The sequence below is a fragment of the Drosophila serrata genome, unplaced genomic scaffold, assembly GCF_035046125.1.
Source record: "Drosophila serrata isolate PLE 108 unplaced genomic scaffold, ASM3504612v1 contig_302, whole genome shotgun sequence".
NCBI classification, from domain to species: domain Eukaryota; kingdom Metazoa; phylum Arthropoda; class Insecta; order Diptera; family Drosophilidae; genus Drosophila; species Drosophila serrata.
In genome coordinates this window covers 2,247,182-2,271,009 of record NW_028257200.1, presented here as the reverse complement: position 1 = coordinate 2,271,009, position 23,828 = coordinate 2,247,182, and the positions used below count along the sequence as shown (strand labels likewise).

Genomic DNA, 23,828 nt, shown 5'->3' with positions numbered 1-23,828 from the left:
TAACTTGGCCGGGAAGTTTGCACAGCGCGTCGGGCTCTGAAAGCGCCACGAAGGGAGCTGAGATTGAGTGCAAATAAAATGATGTCATGAAGTGGGTTGTGGGCTAAAAGCGCCGCAATGCATGCCCCACTTCATTTCAGCTATCAACTCGTAAAGTTTGCGGCTTCATGGCCGCCAGCAAAACGTCGGTTTGTCCCTGGGGAGAGTGAAGCTCTGATTTTTTCCGAAGTGGAGGAGACCACAGCAGGCAAGCTGCAATTACAACTTGGCGACTGATGGCTGCTGGATGGGAGGTAGGGAACTCAATGCACAAATCTTGACAAGTATTTTGTCAACTTTGACTGCTGCCAGCAAGAGCTGGTGAAGAGAGAGCAGATGAAGTGCAAGTTGCTTCGACCTCAAACCAAAAATGTTGAACTTTAAGACTGCTTCCATGGTGTAGGTGGTGTCTTTCGTTTACTTCTGCCTTTTTGTGTGAATAAGTAGTCATAGAAACTGAGAGTGCTAAAAACTCGGTGATGCTGAAAAAGTGAGTTTGGCTTAGAGATGGACGAAGTCAATGAAAATATTCCGTAGAACAGAATCGTATAATCTTGTTCTCTTTGAGAGTCATTTACTTTCTTTGCTTCGTATTCTGATTATTATTTGTGATTCTTTAAACAACATGAGGTATTTAAGTACTCACTCCATTTTTTCAATTTTAAATGTATGTACGATTAAAACAGAATTTAAAAACTCACGCTTCCATCTCTAATCTGGATTAATTAAGCCGGTGGGGGGCGTTGGTACTGCCTCTTTCTGCATTCCCCATTAATTAACTTGATTCAGTATTCGAGGCTGCCATTGCCTACTGCCATCTGCAATTCAATTAAAAATTAACATTTTAATTGCAAATTACTTTATGTATACTTTATGGGGCGGTGCACAGACACCGGCACGAAAACTCCACTTAACTGGAGTAACTTCTTTCACTGCCACCTGCAACTGGGCCAGACAAAGAACTGGAGGAGCATCCTCCGAAAAGACTGAGAGAGGGATAGAGAGCTGCTGGAGGAGCGGCTCATTTCATGGCGTTTAATTTTATCATGCGCCAACAATTATGCAACTTGTTGGCTCACTGCCTGCCACACAGGTCCGGGCCATTTTCAATTTGTTGCCAATAAAACTTTTTCCATTTCGGTTTGCCCCTTGTGTTTTCGGTTCCGGGATGGCCTACGAAAAGTTCTCTTTTGTGTTCTGGCAATGACAAGGCGTAGTTCTGTGAGATGGCAAAAAAATACAAATTAAAGTTTTAGTGGCGGTAAAAAAATGCTGACCGAATCGCATTTGGGGTTTATATAGTGCTTTATTTAGTTTTCTTTTGAATGATTGAGAGCTAAATAGTCTTGGTTATTTCACTTTTCATTGTGTTAATTTGTGAATCCATTTGCTGCCAATTTGTTATTGATATCCCTGACATTTCTTGTGAAATTGTGGCACACTCTCGTATGAGGGAAACAAGAGGTAACAAAAAACTCAATCAAATGGGAAATTCTAGTGAGCAATTGCTATACATTTTTGTATTGGGTTTCCATTCAATATGGCAATAAAAAGCAGAGTTTCATTCGAGTTTTTCCACACACAAAACAAGAGTCAAAGCTTTTGTTTGTATTTAAAGATACAAATATGTTTAAATTTGAAGTTGTATAAAATTGTATGGTTTAAAGATATTGCATTTTTGTGTTATTCTTTAAATGAATTTCTTCTCTGATTTAATTGCAATTATATTCGGTTACAAATTGAAAGTGAATTGTACCCTTAACACGTATTGTTGTTCATGTTTTTTGAATAACTCTTGAAGCGGTTACTTGTCTGTTAATTGCTTTTGTAGACAAATTTAAAAAAACTTCTACCATGGCATTGTTTTCGACCAGAAGCTCTTCAAAAACAGACAAAACCACGACGTAACCATGACCATGATTTTGCCAGTCAAAACAGAAAAAAAAATATAACAAACTGGAATGAAAAGGGATGCTTGCTTTTTTTTTGTTGACCGGTGGGTCAGTTTTAATTTAACTTTGACATGCATCAGCTCAAAAATCCAATTACAACACAAATGTACACAGAGAGAGTGAGAAAGTGCCCTTTTGTGAGGCTAGAAAACCCATTAAGCCCTTTTTGCCTTCCATAAAGATGAAGATTTATGAAACCATTAATTTTGCCAAAGCGTGGAAAAATGTTTCAACACTAAAAAGTGCAGAACTCGTGGTAGCAGCGATGGAATCCTAGAAATGTCCAGTCAGCCGAGTAAGCTGCGACCGGGTCCCTCTGCCAAGCCCGATCGCAATGCCAACGAGGAGAACCAACTGGGCGCCAGGCCCAAGGAGCAGTCTAAGGGTCAGAGGATACTCCTCGCCCAGACTGACAACCACCAGGCGAAGATGCTATCCCATCCCAATTACATGGAGTTGGAGTTTCTGCCCGCAGAGCCTGCAGTCGTGGGACCTCCGATTACCTTTCCGGATCTGCCAGTTAGCTATGCCACCAGTCTGGTCGGACCTCCGCCCTACAGGGATCCACCACCACCGACACCGCCGCCTCTGTCACAAATGCCCTCGCGGCTACTCCACTCTGCCCCCAATTCCCCGAGCCGCGGAAAGGTTGTCCTTAGCAAGAAGGAGCGCAAGGAACTGAGCAAACAGCTGGGCATCGACGAAGCCTCGATCCTGAGCAGCAGCGCACAGTCGAGTCCTTACAAGGGACGCGTCAGTGAGCTCAAGAATTGTATAGCCCGTGGGCTCTTCGCCACATTGCATCGGGGTTCTCAGAAGTCGCTGCAACACCAGGATGATAGGGTGGCCAGTCAGGAGATATCGCCACCACCGCCGGCCCCAGAGTCAGGCAATAATAACGAGGATGCGGCGGATTACTCAGAGAAGCTAAAGAATCTACCAGTTCGTCAGCGCAAGGCGGCCACCTCCCACATGGAGAACTATTGCCTCTTCGATCCTGTGGACTTTATCAACGAAAAGGCAATGAGGTATCCCAGTTCTAATGGCCATGGCCTAAGAGATCCATTGTTCAGCTCAAGGCAACATTTGGTCTGCGAAGATGAGGACGAAACGGTACCGGAAGTCATATACGACAATGAGGAACTGGAGCTGGAGGACACCATTATTATAGAGACTTCAGCTCTGCCAGAAGCCGAATCTGAGGCGATTGCCAGCAGCACAAAGATTTTGTCCAGCTTTGACCATCACAATTACTTTGTCATAGATCCTGGAGACTTCTCCATGGACATTGGAATACCCAATCCGTACACCAATGAGCAGTTAGTGAATGCCAAACTGGAGCAGCAAAATTTGGAGACTCTCTTTAGTGAATTGGAAAACACGGCCAGTATGTCGAACAGTCAGGAGTCCAAGGATACAGAGACAACTTCTACTGCATTGGTGGAATCATCCACGTCCACCAACTCGGCGAGTTCAGCAGGAAGCTGCTCCATTGCCAATCCCACCGTGCAATCGTCAAAGAAAAAGTTGACCTTTCTCAATTTATCACCGTTCCGCAGTGGCAAAAAGGCTGGACAAAAGAGTTCCTTCGAACAACAGCGGGCTATCTCCGAACTGGTCAGCACAGATCACATGTTGCACTTGCAACAGTTGCTGTTGGAACAGCGTCAGGATCAGCGATCGCACACCGTGCCCACCGAGTCTAATTACGTCCTGTTCAATCCTGGACCGGTGCCCAGTCGACATGTCCAGTACAAGATACGGAAACCACGACCACTGTCCACTCACAGTGATGCGGACAGTGGCTTCCTGTCGCCGTGCTCACCCGATGAACTGAGAGCCAATCCGGCTATACTGGTGCTGCAGCAGTGCGACAGTGTCCAGGGATATTTAGAGGTGAGTTGCGAGGTCTAATATAAATCAGAAAATTATGTATACTACTTAAGATTTAAGTATATTTCTTGGGGTGTCCTATATTTCTGCCTTTATTCCCAGGGTATTAGAACTAACATTTATACATTCCGCAAATCCTCATATCCTGATGCAAATCCCATCGTTATACTTATATAACGTTATACCCTTAGCAGTCCGCATCAGCTTATCTATATGTACCATTTCCCATATCGTAAGCCGGGCTCTTTCCGGTGTCGTACTTGTCGCCATTTGCCGGCTCACTTATCTTAACGAGCGCGCAACTTAACAAGTCTTATTATGCATCTTGAAACACCCCAGGGGAGGTGTTGGTTCATTCCTCAACCCCGGGACCCCAAAACCACCCGCCATTACATCGAACAAATGCCAACCCCTCGGCCGATACGTTTGGTATATAGTAAATTATCAAAAAACACCCACGAAAATGCAGTTTGAGGCAGTGCCAGTGCCAGTGCATTCGAACATTTCTCTGGCATCCTGGGGGTTGAGGATTTTCCGAGTTCTCTCTGGCTTTGGTTCCGCTGGATTGGCATTTCCCTTTGCCTGTGTCCTGGGTCCTGGCTCTCGCCTCTGTTTCTTGTTGCCTCTGGGGAGCAATCAATCGTCGCGTATTCGCTGCTCGCTTCATTAGTTTTTCCACCGCCGAACATTAGTTTGATTGTCTTGGCAAGTGAGGAACAGAGCAGGTTGAAGGAAAAGCAGGAAAACAACTCCCACACCCACACTCGCACACCAGCTGTGCTTGCATCTTAGCGACTTTTAATGGAATTGAATTAAAACTGTTGTCATGGTGTTGAGTGTTGAGTTCTCCAAAGTGTGATGAGAATGTACAGCATGCGGGAGAACATCCCCCATGGAGCCACATGTAGTAAGCTATTCCCCTTCCAGCGATACTTGCCACAGGCATTTTCTATCATTTCCAAATTGAAATGCGCGCGCTGTAAATTTTTGCTTTGAGGCAAGCTTCCAAAAAAGCAAGAAGCAACAGCACAGGATGGAGTACAGAGTACTGAGCTCCTTGCCATCGCATTTCCTCTTCGGGCTATTTTTTGCTGTACGGACCATCTAATGAAACGACGGCAGGACATCAAGTGAAGCACACTTTTTGGCTCATTCGAGTGGCCTGCAAAGTGTCAAGTGCATTGCTTTTCATATCCTTGTGGGCGGGCAATGGTGGTTGGATGGATAGATTGCCGGGCAAACTGCAAATGAAGGCTCCCCCGGAAAGCAAGGAAAGCAGGGATGTTGGGAAAGAGTCTCGCAGCAAATGGGATGTAAATTGATATACGCGGGGGGGCTTCAGGCAGTTGGGCGGCTCAAAGGTAAAATGCTGTCATATCCGGGTTAGAAGTAGTTCAAAATGGGAAATTATTTTCATAAATGATAGATGGAAAAATATATTAAATAAGGGAAACTGCAGGCAAGGGAAAAAGAAGATACAATATCTTATAAGAATAACCCTTCTAAGACAGACTTTTAGTTGTAGTAGCAAAATCAAAAACTACTCAAAATACAAACAGTTGTAATTTAAAAACTTAACTTTTGTAATTGTCTCTACAATTTGGTTACCTAAATTAAGTGAAACATTTTTCCACTTCACTGAATTCCACCCCATGGGTTTTGTCACTTGTTTTCACGAATTTTCAAGTCCAGCTGTATGGGGTAGCTCCGATTTGAACGTCCCAAACTTTCCATCAAAGTCAAAGCAAACAAAAACATTTTTGGAATTTATGCAAACGGCGGCTGGCGCTTGCATAACCATAAATTGTGGTCCTTCCTCCCGCCGGGAATGGCCAGCAGTTTTTGGCCTAGGTCTATGCCTAGGCTACGACCACCACCATCATCCCCATTCCCAAAAAACTTTGGACTTCGCCCCCATGTTCATTTACCCCTCCGAAACCTTAAGCGAAAAGTCTCAATTGCAAATTGCAAACAGCACAGAGGCATGCAATTTTGACTTCCAAACACACCACTGACTACACCCCCTGTTTTCCCAGGGTTTTCCTGGACTTTTCCCGGGAACTTGTCGCGGGGCGCTAAGCTGTCAACTGTCAGGCATCGTTGCGAGAGGATGCTACTGCACCCGAAAAAACATTTCCTTCCCTTTCCCTCTCTCCAAGGGGTGGGTGGTTTTTCCAAAAGGGGCACCCCCTTATGGGGGGTTGAACTTGTGCCAGTCGCGTGTTGTGCGGCTACTTTGTGGACCCAAACACACACACTCCCACACACACACAGTCAACCTGCCACACCCCGGATGCCTCTGATTAGTCCAATAAGTTGTAAAAAGTGTCGCTGCTGCTGCTTCTGCTGCATTCCCTTGGTGATTATCAGATGTTTTGTACTGAAAGAGAGGGGTTGGGATTTCATTTCGATAACTTTTTGATTTATGACCGGCAATAAATGTTCAATGCATTTTATAATTATGTTGGGCCCACAGCGACAAATGAAGGGAGCAATGTCGTTGCCATATGTGCGAATATGAACATAATTGCGAATGAGATTTTCACTCATTTTTTTGGCGGAAAAAATTGCCTCTGACATTGCAGACCTATTAAGTGGACTGTAACATTTATTATAAACCCTTAAAGGTTAATTATAATGTTTCATTACTATACAGAAACATAATAAAAATAATATAGTACATTCAAACAGATATTAAATGTATAATAAATATACATAAATATATAGAAATAACCAAGTAAAAATGCCATACAACAAACAACTTTACTTTACTTTCATAGTTCCATTAGCAAATTGCATTCAGCACTAAATTAAAAATTCAACAATTGTGAGTGGCAGATGTGCAAACTTAACGACGCATGCATTACATTTTATATGAAGGATCTCGGGATATAAATTATATAAATTAAAAATCTGCCCAAAAAAGTTGCCAAAAAATATGGTACTTCGTACACAGTACTGTTGTTTAATTTTTATTTTTATTAATTTAATAATAATTATGCATGCATGGATGTCGTCGATAAGCTAGTGCCACTGTCAATATTGTAAATCCTTCAACCTTCATGTTGCCGTGCGAAAAATTCCCCCATAAAGGAGGTGCAGATTAAGCTGCAATTTATAGAGAAAATATTTTTTCATTCATAATTATATTGGCGCAGAGAAATGGTAATTTTAATTTTTCTGCAATAATTTTATTGCCAGTCGTCCTGCCATCTGTTCGCTGAGAAAGAGAGAGAGCCCATTTTAATGGATGTCCGCGTTATTAATGCCAGAGCTGCTGCACATATGATGGCGACAGGCTGGACAAGGACAAGGACTTCCTCTCATTCTTCCCTTTTCCGGCCATTTTCTCGGAACTGCGTAGTCCTGCTTAAATGCACATTTCATATTTTCTGCCGGCGCACTTAAAGTTTTCAATTTTCCGCTCTATGTGCCACTGGGACTGGGAGTGTCCTCCGCTGCAGGCCGTCGCTTCTTGGATCCATTTTATTTACATGGACGGAGGCTCCGTTGACGTCACTTAGTGGGCGCATGCGGGACATTAAAGGCAGTCAGCCAGGACTACTACTACCACTCCTGTCCTCCTCTCCCTGGTGCTCCGTGCTGCAAAATGCAGCCCTGACAGCTAAATGCGTTGCACTTATGCTTAAAACATGTCGGGCCGTCCAGACAGCACTCCAATGGCGAAGTCGGAGGAGGAATAGCTCCACCAGGAGAGACAGGGCAATTGTGATGGCATTTCTTGGCTTTCTCTCGTTTTAAATGATAGTTGAAGTAATGGACCAAACGGAAAATAAAACTGGATTAGGTTCCCCAAGGCTTTATCTTGGTGGAAAGTTTTAATTTGATTCTGGCAGGTATTAACAATACCTGTGCTTGCAAAAATAGGTCAATATAATATCATAAAGCAAGGGTAAAAAGTTATATATTTTAAATATTCCAATATTATTATACATATACAGAGTGAAAAATTCGGTTACTACTTTTCATCAAGAGTATGAAAAATAATACATTTGTCAAGGGAATACATAAATTCATCTCGTCACAAAAGTTTCGAATTTAAAATTTCTACTTTTTAGAGAGCTAGTTATTTACATTCCCTTGACCGGTCGCTTGTCAAGCCAAAATAGAAACTACTATGCATTATTTAACAAAAATCGTGACAGATTTATAATGTCTCCAGTTCCTGTCCTGTTTGCTCGGCCCTTTCTATTCCTATTGAGAGGATGCATCAGACCAGCAACTACGTTGCAAATGCAAAAGTTTTTCCGTTTTCCGTTTATAGTATAATCGGTGGAATGGAGTTAGGAAACTACTCCGGGCATCGTGCCGGCTGTGATGTTTTTTTTTCCCGGGAAGCTGTGAAAAATTATGGCCATAATTTTTGGCCAGTAACCAGGCTGTGTGCAGGCCTCCACGGTGGCTTGCACTCAGCACTATACACTATGTTCACTGGGGAGCCCAGTCCACTTTTCGGCGCTTAATGCATATTTAAAACTGCTTTGCTGGTGGATAGTTTCTAGGGGTAACTGAAATTGCGCATTTTTGGCTTATTGAGAAATTTATTTATTAAATTCTACTTGAAGCCATAGACTGCCATGTTTGTGCAACTAATTAAAAAGTTTTTGTTTTGTTTTTGCCCTTGGCCTCATCGCACAGCTGGTATTTATTATAGTATAAGCCCAGACACTGGCCTTCGAAACTATGCAATTAATTTAGTCAGCTTCGGCTCACAAGTCAATGCAGTCAAGTGTGCGGAGCATATAAAATAATTGCATTGTTTTTGCCATTCCTTGGGCAAACAAAAATCAGCTTTTCTCAATGCAATTATTTACATTTCTTTTGGCGCAAGATGCATTCCATTTCATTCATTTTTCTCTCTCAACCATCTCAGCTTTGTGCATTTGAAAGGCACAAAAACATGGTAAATAAATCTGTTCAAAATGCGGGAGAGAAGTTGGCAGAAGAGACTCCTTCATTCTTGTCTGCTTTTTAACCAAAGAAGAGGAGCTCAAGAATCAGAGAAAAAGTTACCTCAGCAAAGTGACACACTTTACTTAAATGTAGAAGGAACTGAACAAATACATTTCTGCAATATTCAAGGGCTTTATTATTTATGTAATCAAAAAGATTTAAGTAATATTAAAACCTTAGAAAACCAAACAAATAAACCAAGCGAATATAAACTGAGTGCCAAGGAATGTATTTTAAATATTTGTATAGTTATATGAAAAAACTATATAAATCTCTCAGTATAACCATGTAGCCCAACAGAAAAGTTAGTGCATTTATGGTTGAATAATTTTTTGAAGGTAAACAGGACAGAAAATTCCTTACTATGAATATATAAAATAAGTGCACAGAAAGAGATGACTTCAATCGCTCACATTCATAAGCCGCTCGGAGTTTCTTGCACAACTGATTTATTTTGTAGATGACTTTTTGCCAGTAAGTGGCTTTCTTTTTGTGCAAATACTAATAGCATTAAATATTTATCATTCAGCGATGTCAAGAAACTGAGGAAAGGGATTTGTTGCTAATTATGGAAGAACAACTCAGAAAACTGACAAATACAAATGTGAAATAGTTGTTTGTAAGCTCAACTTTAAAATATCAATTGGGTTTAGTTTACCATATAAAGAAAATAAGAACCTTTAGCTTAATGAACCTTCCCTTATAATCAATATACCCCTTCTTTTTGCAAAGGTTCCCATACGGAAACATTTGGGGGACCCTTTGTGAGAAATTAATAACCTGGTTTACTGTTGTTTTTTTCCTCTGTTTTTGTTTTGCTGATCCTGTCCTTTTGTTCCGCCACGGTTTGGGGTGCTGGCCCGGGTCTGGGGAGGATTTATTTGCCGGAAATAAATATTAGCCGCAGTCAAACACACTTAAGCCTACGCAGGCGACATCGCCGAGTCCTGTGTGCCATTTATAGTTTTACACAGGCTTAGAACTTGCTTTACACGCACGTACAGGCCGAAGGACCTCCATGATATATGGTATCATTCCCTGTGTGTGTATGTGTGGCAGTGTGTTCACAGTCTCGCTGATTCCCATAATTGATTTTGTATTGGCCTTCGATACGGGGATGTTGGCCAGTGCTGGACCCAAGCAAACTGCATATTGAATTTCAAAGAGTTTTTCCCAAAGCAAAAGGCAAAAAATGTCCTCCCCCATCAATCACGCCCAAAGGAATGGAATGGGAGTGGAAAGAGGTTTTCTGATATAATTTCCCTGGAAAATTTACGCTCATTGCCTAGTTGGGGGACGTCTCAAAAAAGTTCAATAAGCTTCTGTCATAATCGAATTGAACTAAATTCATTTAAAAAATGTAGTAGACGGGAAGAAAAGCAAACAGGAAAAGCAACCCCCTGTTTGTATTGTTTCTACCTGTAATAGACCTGCCCTGGAAATTCCCCTTCATACTAGAACATTTTTGCTAGTCTAAGCTCAAAAGTGATGCTCGATCTGAAGAGGGTTGGTTTTTGGTTTAAGTATATATTATTGTAACAGAGTTAGGAATACACATTTTATAATAGATAGATAGATCAATTTAATACATAGAACTCATGTATTTGTTAGGAAAAGTAAGTTTCAATGACTTTTCAAAAGTAATAATCATTCAAATTTTAGTAAAATTATATGTACCAGTCTTTTAAAATACTTTTTGGTTATAAAGAGTACTATTAGTTATCTTTATTCATAATTTATGGTAATTACATTTGGGAAAATAAATCCTTTATGAAGAGTTCCCATCAAAACTCATATATCTTTTGATTAATATCAGTCTGCAATCCATCATTAGATCAGTCGCCTGGCTAGTGACTTCTCAAGCAACCCTCGGTGTTTGTAACCACCAAAAAACCGAACACAAAATAATGGGGACGAAACAACAAAGGGCAATCTGTAGAAATAGAGTTTGAGCATCGCAGACGGGCGGAAAAACAGAAGCCTCACCTAAGGCAGAGGCAAGTCGGGAAAATGTTGCACAGGTTGCCATTGCCAACAGAATCATACGGACATATCAACGATGTCTGCTGCAGTTACCCCGAGCTTATCCCACCCGTCTACCGGGGCTTATGGAGTGTTGAATCATTTGTTTTTATGTACAGGGGACCTCAACCCTCCTGAGTCCCTGGCTCAGGACTCATCTTCTGCTTGGGAATTGTAAACTATGCGGGGTTGTGGGTGCAAAGGGAAAAGGTCGCCCAGCGTTCCGTTCCGATTTTATGCCTCACAACTTGATGTGGAAAGTATAACAAATATTTATGCTCTGAGCTGTGTTATTAGATTTTAATTTCTTGCACCCATGCAAAAACCCTGCCCACCCTTATGGCACAGATCCCAAACTTATCCAGAGGTAAGGGGAGCGAATGTTTCTGGCTTGTATTTGCATTTGATGTGGGTGCGGATTGCCCAATCCCCCTGACACTCGACTCCACCGAATTTCCCGCCAGCATTGTTGTGAGGTGTCATGGCCAGTAATTGAGTTTGAGTTTCCCGGCTCGCTTTGTGCTCATTTTGGCATTTGCTGATGCAACTTGCAAATATTTGCCTAACTGCCTTCGTTAAACAACATTTTTTCACTTAACGACCCGCTCTGCAGAGCGAATATCTTTGGTTGTACGTGATGAAAGTGTGAAAAGGGATGAGAATGGGGCTGCGAAGGGTTTTTACACCGCCCTCACCAGGGGGTTGTTATCCTACAAAATGACGTTTACCAAATTACATTATTAGAAATTGATGGTTCAGTTCCGAAGGGGCGACGAAGGGAAAGAATTACTGGTTTCGTCAGCACTTTCCAAACATTCACCGCGAAAGTTTAACCCCTCAGGAAATGGGTTGGTGCTAAAAAAAACGTCAGCTGCACTCCGGGGTAGGGGTCACGAGTAATGAGCAGGGTCACTTTTAGCACCTCCAAAGAACTGAAGTCAACTGACACTGGCACGGCAAGAATTTTTAATAATATCCCAAAACCAACCGCATTTCAACTCGGTTTATCGCTCCAGTTTTTTTCAGCTCATCCAAACACTGTGCGAGGTTGCGGTTGGTTCCTTTCGAGTGGAAATTCAAGTTTTCAGTTGCTTTTAGTTACTTTTTCTTTCTGTCAAATATTACTTTTGTAATATATTTTAAATATCTTTCGGACCTGTTCTAAGGAGCAAGGGGGAAAAAATGAGAGATATTTAGACTAGTTGAGTTTTTGTAAGAACTAATTTGATTGCTCTACTCTAATATTTATTCTGATCATACCTAAAAACCAAGTTTATGGGAGTTTAATCAAAATTTAAGCTTCATATTACAAAGATAAAAGCGATACATAAGTATAGTAGTACTTGTTAACTATGCCATATGTTATAATATACTTTTAAATATATTTAAGGTATCTAGTTTAAAATAACAATTAATAATTAGATGCCAAAGCTTCTTTTCAGTTTCTGAATTATTTAAAACCCTGCCTGATTTAACAACATTTCTTAAATCAATTAAATTACTCTCACTGTATTCAATTCCCCTGAATACTTTTTAAACCAAGTGCAAGGCACAAGCCTTTAAATCAGTTTTGGCCAGAATATTTTGGTTCTGGAAAGCCGGGCAAGGTATTAAACATTTTTTGTTGGCTTTCCTTGGTATAAATGTCGCTGCATTTGGCATAGATTTGCATGGCAATGAGGAGGAAAGGCGGGTACGGGTTTGCCCGGTGTGCCATGGATATATCTGAGTGGTCCTATCGACTGGCGACATATTGCAAAAACGGACTGCGGCATTTGGCATCCGTTTGGGTTCCGGTGTCCGTTTTGGGTTTCTTTTTTTTGTGGATAGTGGCAATAAAAATGAACGTTCGAAGTGCAGCGCCAGGAAGTTGAACTATCTGCATCCAGTGGAGTTGTGTCTGCTCGATAAGCCGGAATGGGGATGTTTTGTACGCCCCAACCGGGACGCAGGTGACACTGCTCCGCTCCATTCGGTTGTGCCGGGTTAATTGTTTGCTTTTTTCGTCCATTTATCTAGCGGGGACAGGCGAGTGACGGAGAGATTTGGAACTGCCTGCCACTTGCACACTATTAATCAACTAGATTGGGCTTTCCTCAAATTCCCGGCGGATGCGGCTGGCTTGTTTATAATTAATGTGACGTGTGTTTGCGCCTGCTTTATGCAAATTCCCCAGACGAAGCTCGTCCTCGTCCTTCTTGTTTCAGCTTTTGGCTGCCTGCTAATGAAACGTCACGTCGTCGAGTTTTGATGGGTCCTTGGCTTCTTCTTTCATGGCGGCAAGGCCAATCTAACTTGCAGCCCAACTCAATAAGCACTTCCAAAGAAAATTGCAAAGTGCAGCGATAAAGTTTTTCATTAATCTTCTACTCCACCCCCCGGGTGAATTTGAAGTTTAATCTCCACCATCTCGGCCCCACGTCACCTACACTCGGTATGCCACAATTAAATTGAATTAAGTTGGGGTTTACTCGCCAATCAAAAGAAAAGGGCCACCTGAGCTCCACAGGACTCTGCAGAAATGCCCGAGGAGTTTGCGCTTGTCAAATTGATATTTGATTCATGACCAGCGCATTTGTCAAGTCATTCATCTTTCTCCGGTCGGAGAGCTCAAGTTTTTCCTCCCTCCGAGCTCACTGAGCACCCACCCAGAGTTTTTACTTCTTCAATTTTTCTGTGTGATGAATGGACAGTGTTAACGGCTGAGGCAGCCATTAAGCTCCTCGTCCTGGTCGTGATTTCTGCTAGGTATTATTGTGAACTTTTGGAAACGTTTTGGAAAGAAATATAAAAATATTATTGTTGTAAAAAATTATTTTTAAATGGATTGTTTTAAATTATTTCAATTAGTACAAAGATATGAAATGTATAGTAAACTTACCCAAGCTTAGGCCTTAATTTGATATATTCAATCTGATATTTTCTGTAATTTTTATATAAGACATAATTTATAAAAATATTTTAAAGATACTAAAATAAGTATAGATTGATCTTTCTCCATAAACTTCATAGTAACTTAACTACTTACTTTTATGATACATCTTTATCATCAATCACCAATAATTTGGCCATATTTCAGAGTATCTTTCGATGTTTCACTGCATTTCATTGTTTATTTCTTGTTGATTTCACTTAAGAGCTGGCCGCAAGCCCCCGAACACATTAGGCTGGCCCGAAAAAGTCCCTTTGGGCTGTCGGATGTGCCTCCTCTTTCCCATCATCATCATAATCCTCAGTGAGTCCTGGATCCCTTGGCTCCTGTGACGATTCCGTGTTTGGTAACACGCGCACGTAATAAAGCCGGCATGAATTCGAAGAAAGCAGAGGGAAAGAATGAAAGTTTTTGTACGTAAGGGTTTACATTTCATTCCTGCACGATTTGTCAAGTCAGCGGAAATCGTGCAGGCCTATCAGCGTGGCACAAAATTGAAAAATTACTTTGCGTGTGGACAAAACTTATGAAAAAGTCATAAAAAAATATTCTGCCTTGATTTGTGGTCGAGCTAAACGCAAACGTACCCAGGCAACAGTTATAACTTGGCCAACTAGCCGCAGGTGCCAAACGAAACGAATCCGTAAATCCCTTTGGAGAACGAGGCTCTTGTTTTTCTGCAGGGGGGAAATGGAAACGAGAGGGACTTTTGGTAAATTGTAGTGCAAATATTTTCGTTATTTTCCGCACTGGCACTTGAAATTGTTTGGGGTTAATTAAGGACGTTTACGGTGGCAATGCAAATAGTCATGACTCCGCCACTCCTACTCTACCTCTCCCGAAAAGTGTCAGGTGGGGGAATTTCAAATGAACTTGTTTCCCTCCTGATGGCGAGAGTTTAGAATGAGTTTTATTTATTCCGATAAAAGCAACAGGGGCATAGAATTTGTGTCGCAGGTGGATAATAATCAGACATCCTTGTGTATTGTTATTTACTTTATTAATATAATAACCAGAACTTTTAGGGTGTTGCAAATATTTACTGTTCAGTTTCAAGTTACGTTTTGAAACTATTATAACTATTATAAAATAATAATTTATTGATAATGTTTTAACTTTTAAATAAGCTTTAATTCCCTTGCAAATTTTTGGTAAAAACTTTATTACTACTAATGTTTGTTAAGCTATTATAAAAACCTCTCTATTAATCTTCGTTTAATTCTCTTAGCTTTAAGATTCTAATACCATCCCATTTGATGTTAAGAGAAACCTCTTAAATATAAATATTTTGTCTACTCTCCTGATATATTCCCAAAGTGCTCTGCATGTCGTTGTCGTTGTATTTTGGTGCGTGTTAAAAAATAATTTCCCTAGGTAATTTGACAGCACGCGTGGGCAGTGTCCTGGCCCTCGAGCTCTCCATCTCCTGGTTGTTTTGTTATTTTGGCTAATAGCAGACAAAGTTTGAGTTTGCCAAAGTTTTGACAAAACTTTCCTTCGCTAGATTGTTATGTTTTCTTTTTTTTGTGAAGGGAAACTTTTTCTGTGTTGTTTTTAGGCAGTCCGCTTGTTTGATTTCATTGTTTATTTATTTAAATGTGAACGTCGTTCGCCTTGTGTTGATTTAATTGGGCCAAATGTGTTATTAGGCCATCAAAGTAATTGACGAGTTGGATGGTATGGGACCCCACGTTTAGTTAATTATTAACTTTTCTCCATAGCAAAAAGCGGCTTATGAACTGAGTAAACATTGCGCCCCAAAGTATGCAGCGACAAAATTAATGGCATTCCAATTGAATGAGGGGAGGACAAAGGTCCTTGGGTCTGCGTATTAATTTTACATTTTGTGGCAGACACACCAGAAAAATATGCATTGTATCGCTTAAATTGTTTGTACAACTCCTGAAATGTTTTTTCTCCGAATTCCGACCCCAGTCGGACTCGGCCGGCAGACTTAAGCCCAGGAACGTGACCTGATCGGGCGGCACATTGTTTGCTTAACTGTTGTTATTATTCCCTTTCAATATTTGCCAATGTGTGTGGGCGGATGGGTGGCAAGCTCTGCGAAATTGGGTCCGTCCGTACCTCTATATGTATGTGTGTATATGTTTTTTGTTTCCGGGGGCGAGTCCGGGCTCCGCCTACGGTCTTCCGTCCTTTGCAAGAACAACACAGCTACTGCGAGGGGAAAAATTGAAAAGTTCGTTAAGCCGACCGAGCGACTGGTTGGAATATTTCTATTTTCGCCGAAATACCCGACTCTCGACTCTGCGCCTATTTGTGTAAACAAGTGAGAGTGATTTATGCACAACAGACCGCCTTCCCACATCCGTTCAACCTATCAGGGAAATGTCTCCCTGGCTCAAATTCTGCTCCAAAGCTCCAACTTCACGTCCTTGTTGACTCAGCCGAATGATTGTTTTGGAGTGTCTGGATTTGTGTCCTTTTAGGGCATAAGCATTATACAAATATATGGAGAATGCTTTGCACTGGATTGGCAGGGGTTTAATGGATCTTTTTTCGAAAATGGGAATTTTCTACAGACTCTTAAGACGTTCGAATATTTGCCTATTCACTTAAACAACTCAAAAAATTAAAAGCTTGGCTCTAAGTAATAACAATCTATAGCTGATCTCTTGTTAAAACTCTTATTTCCTGCAATTACATAGTATAAAATATATTAAATAATCTACTGACATAAAGAAGAGTTATTAGCCAGCGAAAGACCTTAACGACCGTGTCACAAAGCCACTCCAGACACAAAGCCACTCAAGCAAATACCATATCAAAGGCCAATAAGCGCTCATTTAAAGCCAAACCACATCACATACTCAAAATGGCACTCAAGCTCATACCCACGTGTGTGTGTGTGTGTTGGGGGTTCCCCTGATATTCAGGACCGTTGTAACGTAATCAAGTATCCACTCTGTGGACCCAGGAGCTGGACAAACAGAATTACGTTGGCCAAAGCCCAACGTAGCTCCACAAATTAATTTAATGCCGGCACAAAAATAAATCTAACAAAAAGGGAAAGCCGAAAAGCAGGGGGTGGAGGGAAAAAGAGTCGCCAGAGTCGGGAAACATTATAATAAAATTAATCTCCATTTGTTTGATGGGGTGGACGGCCCAGTCTGGCTTGGGTCCCGCTTTATTAGCATCCAGCGAGCTACTGGAGCCAAAAAGTGGCAATTATTCATTTTATGAGCTCTCTGAGCTGAACGTGGGGCTGGTGGAAAAGCATGTGAACCATAAAAATTAAAAATTAGCCCCTGGCAGCTCTAAGGGGATTATGTAACACTCATTTGATGGAGCCAACAAGGAGAGAAATTGGCTTAGCACTCGAAACAACAAGGAGTTAAGTCCGGGAATAACCATATAATGAGTATTCAGAAATACTTTGTGAAATCTATTCCTAATAGAAAAGCTAAAACATAATTATAAATGGTTAGATTTAGAGTTTTTCTATATTTATGTGCACCTGCAGTATTATTATATATTTTAATATATATTTAAATTTTTGTCCAAGTGTAAAACAAGGGAATCTCGTGAAGCAGTCACCCTTTCACCAACGTTAAAGTCAAGAAAATGAATATTTATGCGACACTCGGGGGATTCCCCCACTTCAAGCCATTGTTATGTGGCAAGCACATGTCAAAATTTTTACGGCTCAAAAAGGAAAGCGGCTGCTGGCCAAAACAGGCGCCATACGAGGCTTCGAAGCTAAAAGGAAGGATGGAGTGTGGACTCCGTGTTAGATGACTGAAATTTTAATAGGTTTTGTCTTGGCCCGGGTCCACTCTCGGCCTGAGAATATTCAAAAATTAAATCCAATTATCAGTATAAAGACACTCGTTTGCTCCAGGGATTTGCCAACTCATATGCATGCCAGAATGTGGCCAGCATGTGTCCCGCTCCACAAGCCCAAGTATTTCTAGGGAGCGTAATGCAACAAAGTTTCATTTTAATGAAAAACTTTTGTTTGGGCCACACTCCTTTGAGTGAAAGATTCGCACAATCTGTTTCCCCCCCAAATGGCTGCAGTTCATTAAACGTGCCAGCAAAACTGAACTTTAAAGGTTATTTCCGCTGGGTTCCTAACTAGAATTGGAAAGGTTTCTTCCGTTGAGATCCGAACAGGAACTTGAAAGGTTACATGGCTCAGTTTGCCAAATTTGAGTTTGAAACTTTTGGGTCTTTGGGTCTTGTGTATGCATTTAAAAGGTTAATTTGCTTGGGCATTTATCTGGGAGTGCACGTGATGGCCTATGAAGAGTTTAGTAGCAGTAATTGTTTCCTCATTAGAACTAAGATGCGGAAAATGTTTATGGAATGGCAAAGATAGTGTAAGATATTACTATATCATACTTGGTTTTCAACTTCGTCCTGTCCACTCTCAGGAGTTAAGCCCGACAAGGATATCTTTAAGGTGCCAAACAGTTGTGGGATTTAAACTAAGACGAAAAGCCCGTAGGGGAGGATTTGTAATTTGTCTGCTCGTCGAAATACCTTGGGAATAAAAACAAAATCCTTTAGTTGCTCCAGCCTGACCCCAGTAAAAAATATTAGCATAAGTGCCCCAAATTCTAAACCGTCTTGGGATATTTAGGCAGGATACGCATTCTGGAAATGTAAATAAAATCAACTATGGTCGCACAGCAACGGAAACAGTAAAAAGGACAACAACGAAGGGACGACGACAATGGGAGAGGAAATGGCAGAAGGTGCAGGTCGGGAGCTAGAATATCATTCTGAAACGCTTGACAGCCACTTACACATGTCAAATGCAACAACAGCAAAGTGGGTAAAACGAAGCTAAGCTAAAAAAAAAGAGAAGAGAAAACGAAATACAAAGAAAAAAGGATAACGAGTAAAACGGATATTAGAGCATTAGACAGGAAGCTGGTTGACATGGCTGACTCTCCGTCCTCCCATTCCACTTCCAAAATGGTTGCCATCTGGTCAATGGGCAATGGCCAAGGTTTAGGCTTCCAAGTGCAGGAAGTATCTGCTTTGCTTTTCTTTTTTTTGGCAGACCAAAGGAATTTTCATGGCATTAACTACACTTGAAGCGTAAAATGAAGCCACGAATCTCATGGCAAATGCAAGGAATTTCTTAATATTTACCAGACAAAAGAAGCAAGCAACAGGACGAAGCCGTAAAGGGAATTTTAAGAATTTCAAATGTTGGCCTAAAACACTGGTAACCTAATATACCTCGCCTAGAGTCTGTTGCCACTAATTAGCCTAATGCCTTCATTTTCATATTTAAAAGATTTTTAATTTGGTTTCTTCATTATCATTCTAATTTGCCTTTTGGTTTATTTTTCGTTTCAGGTAAGCCGATTTTGCGAGTTGGTTTCTTGTCGATTTTGTCGATGCTACATAACAAGATGTAAGTGGATTAAAAACTTATTAAAAGTCTCTAGAGTGAAAGAGGAAAATAATTAGAATGTAAGTGCCTCATCATATGGCAGAAGAATGAACAGAAAGGCATTGCAACATGGATAATTAAAGAGCTATTCCAATAAGGTGCCTGAATATTAAATTATAAAGTATAAAGTTCAGTAGGGACTTCCTTCACCCGATTTCGTGATTGCTTTACTCATTAACCTGTGTGTCCTGCGTGTGTCCTTTAATAATCTCGATTTCATAACTTGCATGGGATTAACTTGTGTCGAAATCCCCATTATGCACCTGAGAAACAAGCCGCTTTCATCGCTCCCTGCACACACTGCCCACATTACGGACTCATTAAGCTCCACTGACGCTCTCATTAAATTTATACACATTTAATTGACTTTATGACCAGTCACGGCCACGGAAGCTTCCCGTAGAGGCGCCTGTGGCCCGTAGGATGCCATCCAACTCTAGTTAGCGCATCGTAAAAAAACCCGGCAAATATTCCTTCCCATAAACACATGCATATATAAGAGCACATATACACTCGTGTATATAAATATAAGGTTTATATATATGTACATATGTAGTTCACATGCTCACGCATAAAGGCTTAAATAATAAAGCCGCCTGCCGCAGACGCGTGCTTCACGCTCATAATTATGTGACATCCGACGAGTTGCCACATGAAAGTTTTTTTTTTTAAAATACAGAGAGTCGAAGCTAAGAGAAGGAGAAAAATAAGTAAAAATATAGTTTATGTGGGAAATGGTTCGACTAAGAGGTACTGGGTCTTAGTAAACATATTTGCAAATAATTATGTATTTAAAAATGTTATAACTACATAGTATCTACAAGATATTTTCTTGTTATTTTATTGTTTTTATTTGTTTTTGTGAGCTATTCACTTTGTCTAATATTTTACTTAATTGTACAATTAGAGAGGAACAAATAGACACGATACTTATGAAATTTATTCTTTATTAAAATGAAAATGTAAATGATTTTGGACGTAGGACCATTCATACATAGATGCTTCTCCACTTATTCACTTATTCACTTGTTCATCCAACTTGCAACACAAATGAACAAGTATGAAGCTGCGTGAATTGTCTAATTGTACATTTAGACAGGTCCAAATATAAGCAATACTTATGAAATTTATTCTTTATTAAAATGAAAATGTAAATGATTTTGGACGTAGGACCATTCATACATAGTTGCTTCTCCACTTACTCACTTGTTCCCTTGTTCATCCAACTTGCAACACAAATGAACAAGTATGAAGCTGCGTGAACAACTAGGCTCGTTCACTGGACTGTGTTCACTTTACCCACTACTACTACAGGGTATCACAGATCCGACCTGGACAACAGAACCAGAAAACTGTCAACACTTTGGTCCGGGTTTGGCAACAATGTTGCCAAGCAACATGCAAATGTGGCATTGGCCGTAAAGTCAAGAGGGAGAAATCGAGTGATGGGGTCCAAGCGCATGGCTTTTACTTGTTCTTGTCCTCCTTCTTTATGTTTTATTGATGTTCTCGGAATGGTTTAATATGCTGTAATACGCTGTGATTTGTGTTTTATTCATAATTTACGATTCCCGTCCAAAAGGGTGAATAGTTCTTAAAGGGGCCTTAAATCGCCTGATGCAATGGCCCTGTTTTAGAAACGGATTTATATTTGACATAATATTTGGAATATATATACATAAGTGTTTTACTATTTTATGATTAGGTCTTTTGGTGGTAAAATTAATCATTGCCCTGTGTCACAACTTTAACCCTTTCGTTTCGTTTCGTTTCGTGAAAAATTATGAAATTATAACCACTCCTAATGACCGACCATACATTATGGCAACGGGAACTCAGCTGGCGGAAAATCTTCCCCACGTCACTTTATTTTTTCCGCTTCCTTTCCTTCCGCATGTGATCAGTCAAAACTTGCTCCAGCTTCGTGCATTCAGTTTTTGTTTGAGGCACTCGCACGCGCTGTTGCTCTAATAACGAAGGCGAAGTCTCCAGTCGCCGGAGTGTTGCAATTAATTATGAGGCACGTTGACAGTTTTTTCTTGTGTTTTTTTTGTTTGGGGCTGCACACAACTTGTCGCTATTTTATAATTTATTTTTAGCTGAGAGAGTTTCCCTATTTGACTTCGGCATTTGGCGGCGTTGAACTTGACGCAATTTATTTTGTCAAAGAGGCACAGACACGCCTAGTTGGGAGTGTGGCGCACATGATGCCCCGCTGTGACTTTTGCTTCTGTTTTTGTTTCTATAAATATATATCTTTGGCAAAATGAACCTGCACTTAATCCTGCCACTGGGGAATACCCAGTCATTGACTCAGAAGCATAAATCTTCAGCGAGAGATAAATACTTTTTAGATGAACTCACAAAATACATATGAGCGACTTCGTAGAGAACTAATTTTGAATTGAAATTAATTGAGAGCGTTGCAAGTCTCTCAAATCAAATTAAAATTATTATTTTTCCATACTAAACAACTCTATAAAATATACGTAAAGGCTTTCTTTAGCTTTTCAGACCTTGAACTTTATAAAAGCGTCATAGTTTGGTTTGAAAACTATTTTCTCCAGTCTGAATTTTGTTGACTTTCCCATCGAGACTCCGGGGCACGATGTTCTTCTTATTGGATGAACTCGGCTGTGAAGTGACTCTTGTCAGCGTCCTATAAATAACCACAATTTTGATACCCCGAATGCGTTATGCCGCGCCTTTTGTTTGCTTTCGTGTTAATTAACATGAGTAGTTTACTTAATTAGGCATAAACTCTTTGACTTTTCCACATTGTTTATGTCTACAGTGGATCGGCAGTGGAGAAGTGGTTCGTAAGTGGAGTTTCCATATTGCATAGAGAAAGAAACTTATAGAATATTTTTTAAGGTCGATAGGTGGCGCAGTTTTCATGCCACATTAACTGCAATTAGTCTTCATCAGTGCCAACGTCAGCAGTCAGCCCGAATTCGTTGTATTGACTTTGCCAGAACCAGAAAGAAATTTGCAAAACAACTAACAAGCTGGAGGGGCCAAAACCCCTTCCTGGAGAGTGGAACCAGCCACTTGGAGGGCCACTTAGTTGCCATGATGTTGTTCTAGCCTCATCCCCCGATCCCGACGCCATTGAAACTCCTTCCTGCTCCGTGTTGTGGTTCAATGTCGTGGTCTCCATCCTAGACGTCCCCCTGGATCCCGGATCCCTGTCAACTGGCAGAAATTGTTGGTAAAAATAGCGTGTGGCACTGGCATAAAGAGTGGACAAGCTGCATATATTTAGATATTGTTGATGCATTGTCTGGGCTCAGTGGTGTTGCATTGGAAAAGTGGGGGACTCCTTGTTCGTCTAACAATTGCTTTTGATGTAGACGAAGTGCTGTCACGAGTGGCTTCCCATTAAACGGGTCCCATCGATAAAGTTCAGTTTGGGTTCACCGGAAGTGGTCTGTGTCCAGTGGTGGCTCGGAATCCTTTGTAAATACATTGTTGGTTGTATCCATGTGGTTTTTAATGTTTGCTTCTCTCAAAGGTGGCCTAGTTCGTAGGTTACTTGCGGGATTAATTAAATAATACCTTTAATAAAATTGAAAATGAAGTAAGCTATCGAGTTCTGTTTTCAATTAGTTAAATTTATGATTATTGGCTTCACTGTGGCACTCAAATATAAATCCTTTCGTGATTTCTTAGTAGCACGCTGATGTTGTGACATGGCATGTTTTCCGAATAAAAAAAGAGAAAGAAAATAGAAAAGGTAAAAGAAAAACTGTTGCATGACTGGCAGTCACCTGCCTGTAGTTTTCCTGTCCAACGCTTACGATGCTAATTTTACGTTGGCTTGACAGTTGACTAAACAGAAAATTAAACCGAGAGCTAGGTTGGAAAAACTTGGAGTGCTTCAGCTTCAGCTTCAGATGGTGGAAAAGGGCTAGCTTCCTCTTCTGACTTTGCATCTCTTGGCTTTCCTTCTCGTGTTGCCTTTTCTTCGCCCCATCAATTTTCCGTTCGAAACATCCCCGGAAAGTATGCAGAGTATTCTATCGGCGTTTTTTGTTTAACCTTGTTGCAAATGTAAATTAATTTTGACTTGACTTATTTGCTTTTGGCCGCCTTCTACCACTGAAACTGAAAACGTTTTATCTTGAGTGATATTGCATTACGGTAGCACTACACAAAACTCCACATTAAGAAAATGGGGGAGTTTTTCCCTCCGCCTCATGAATATTTTCCCGGCATTGTTTTGTGCGCCTGCATTTCGCGTAATTTTTCCTTTTTCGCTTCTGTTTAAATCCAATTGTTATTTTGTAATTTAAATTTGAGATTTTTTTTGCCAAATGGGTTGAGTAATTGAGTTTTCGTTGAGTGCGTACAGATTTTTCGTTTGGCAACGATCGCTTAATCCAGAGGGAGCCGCATTTCCGTTTTACATTCTTACTTATTTTCGTATATTTCGAATGTTGCGAGCTGTTTCGGAAATGTTGCTGGCCAAAAATAGATTTTCCCCAACTGGAAAGAGGGCAAGATGCTCCCAATTCCTCTCTCGGATTCTCAGTTTGTTGCTGATCACGTCGCGTATCGGTCGGAAAAACTTTCGCGCTCTGTT

The 23,828-nt window shown here is 40.8% G+C and overlaps 1 protein-coding gene across 3 annotated transcripts in view; it reads left to right on the top strand.

The window, feature by feature from the left end:
* The window catches only part of sick (sickie), a 142,974-nt gene that overhangs the window by 11,879 nt on the left and 107,267 nt on the right, over nucleotides 1-23,828 (top strand). Inside the window, exon 2 of one of the 3 annotated variants that reach the window (XM_086837343.1) lies at nucleotides 2,173-3,887. The exons of the other annotated variants lie outside the window; for them this stretch is intronic. Within the exon in view, the coding sequence (XP_086693469.1) occupies nucleotides 2,271-3,887 (1,617 nt within the window). The 5' untranslated portion in view covers nucleotides 2,173-2,270. The remainder of the gene's footprint in view (nucleotides 1-2,172; nucleotides 3,888-23,828) is intronic. 3 annotated transcript variants of the gene reach the window in all.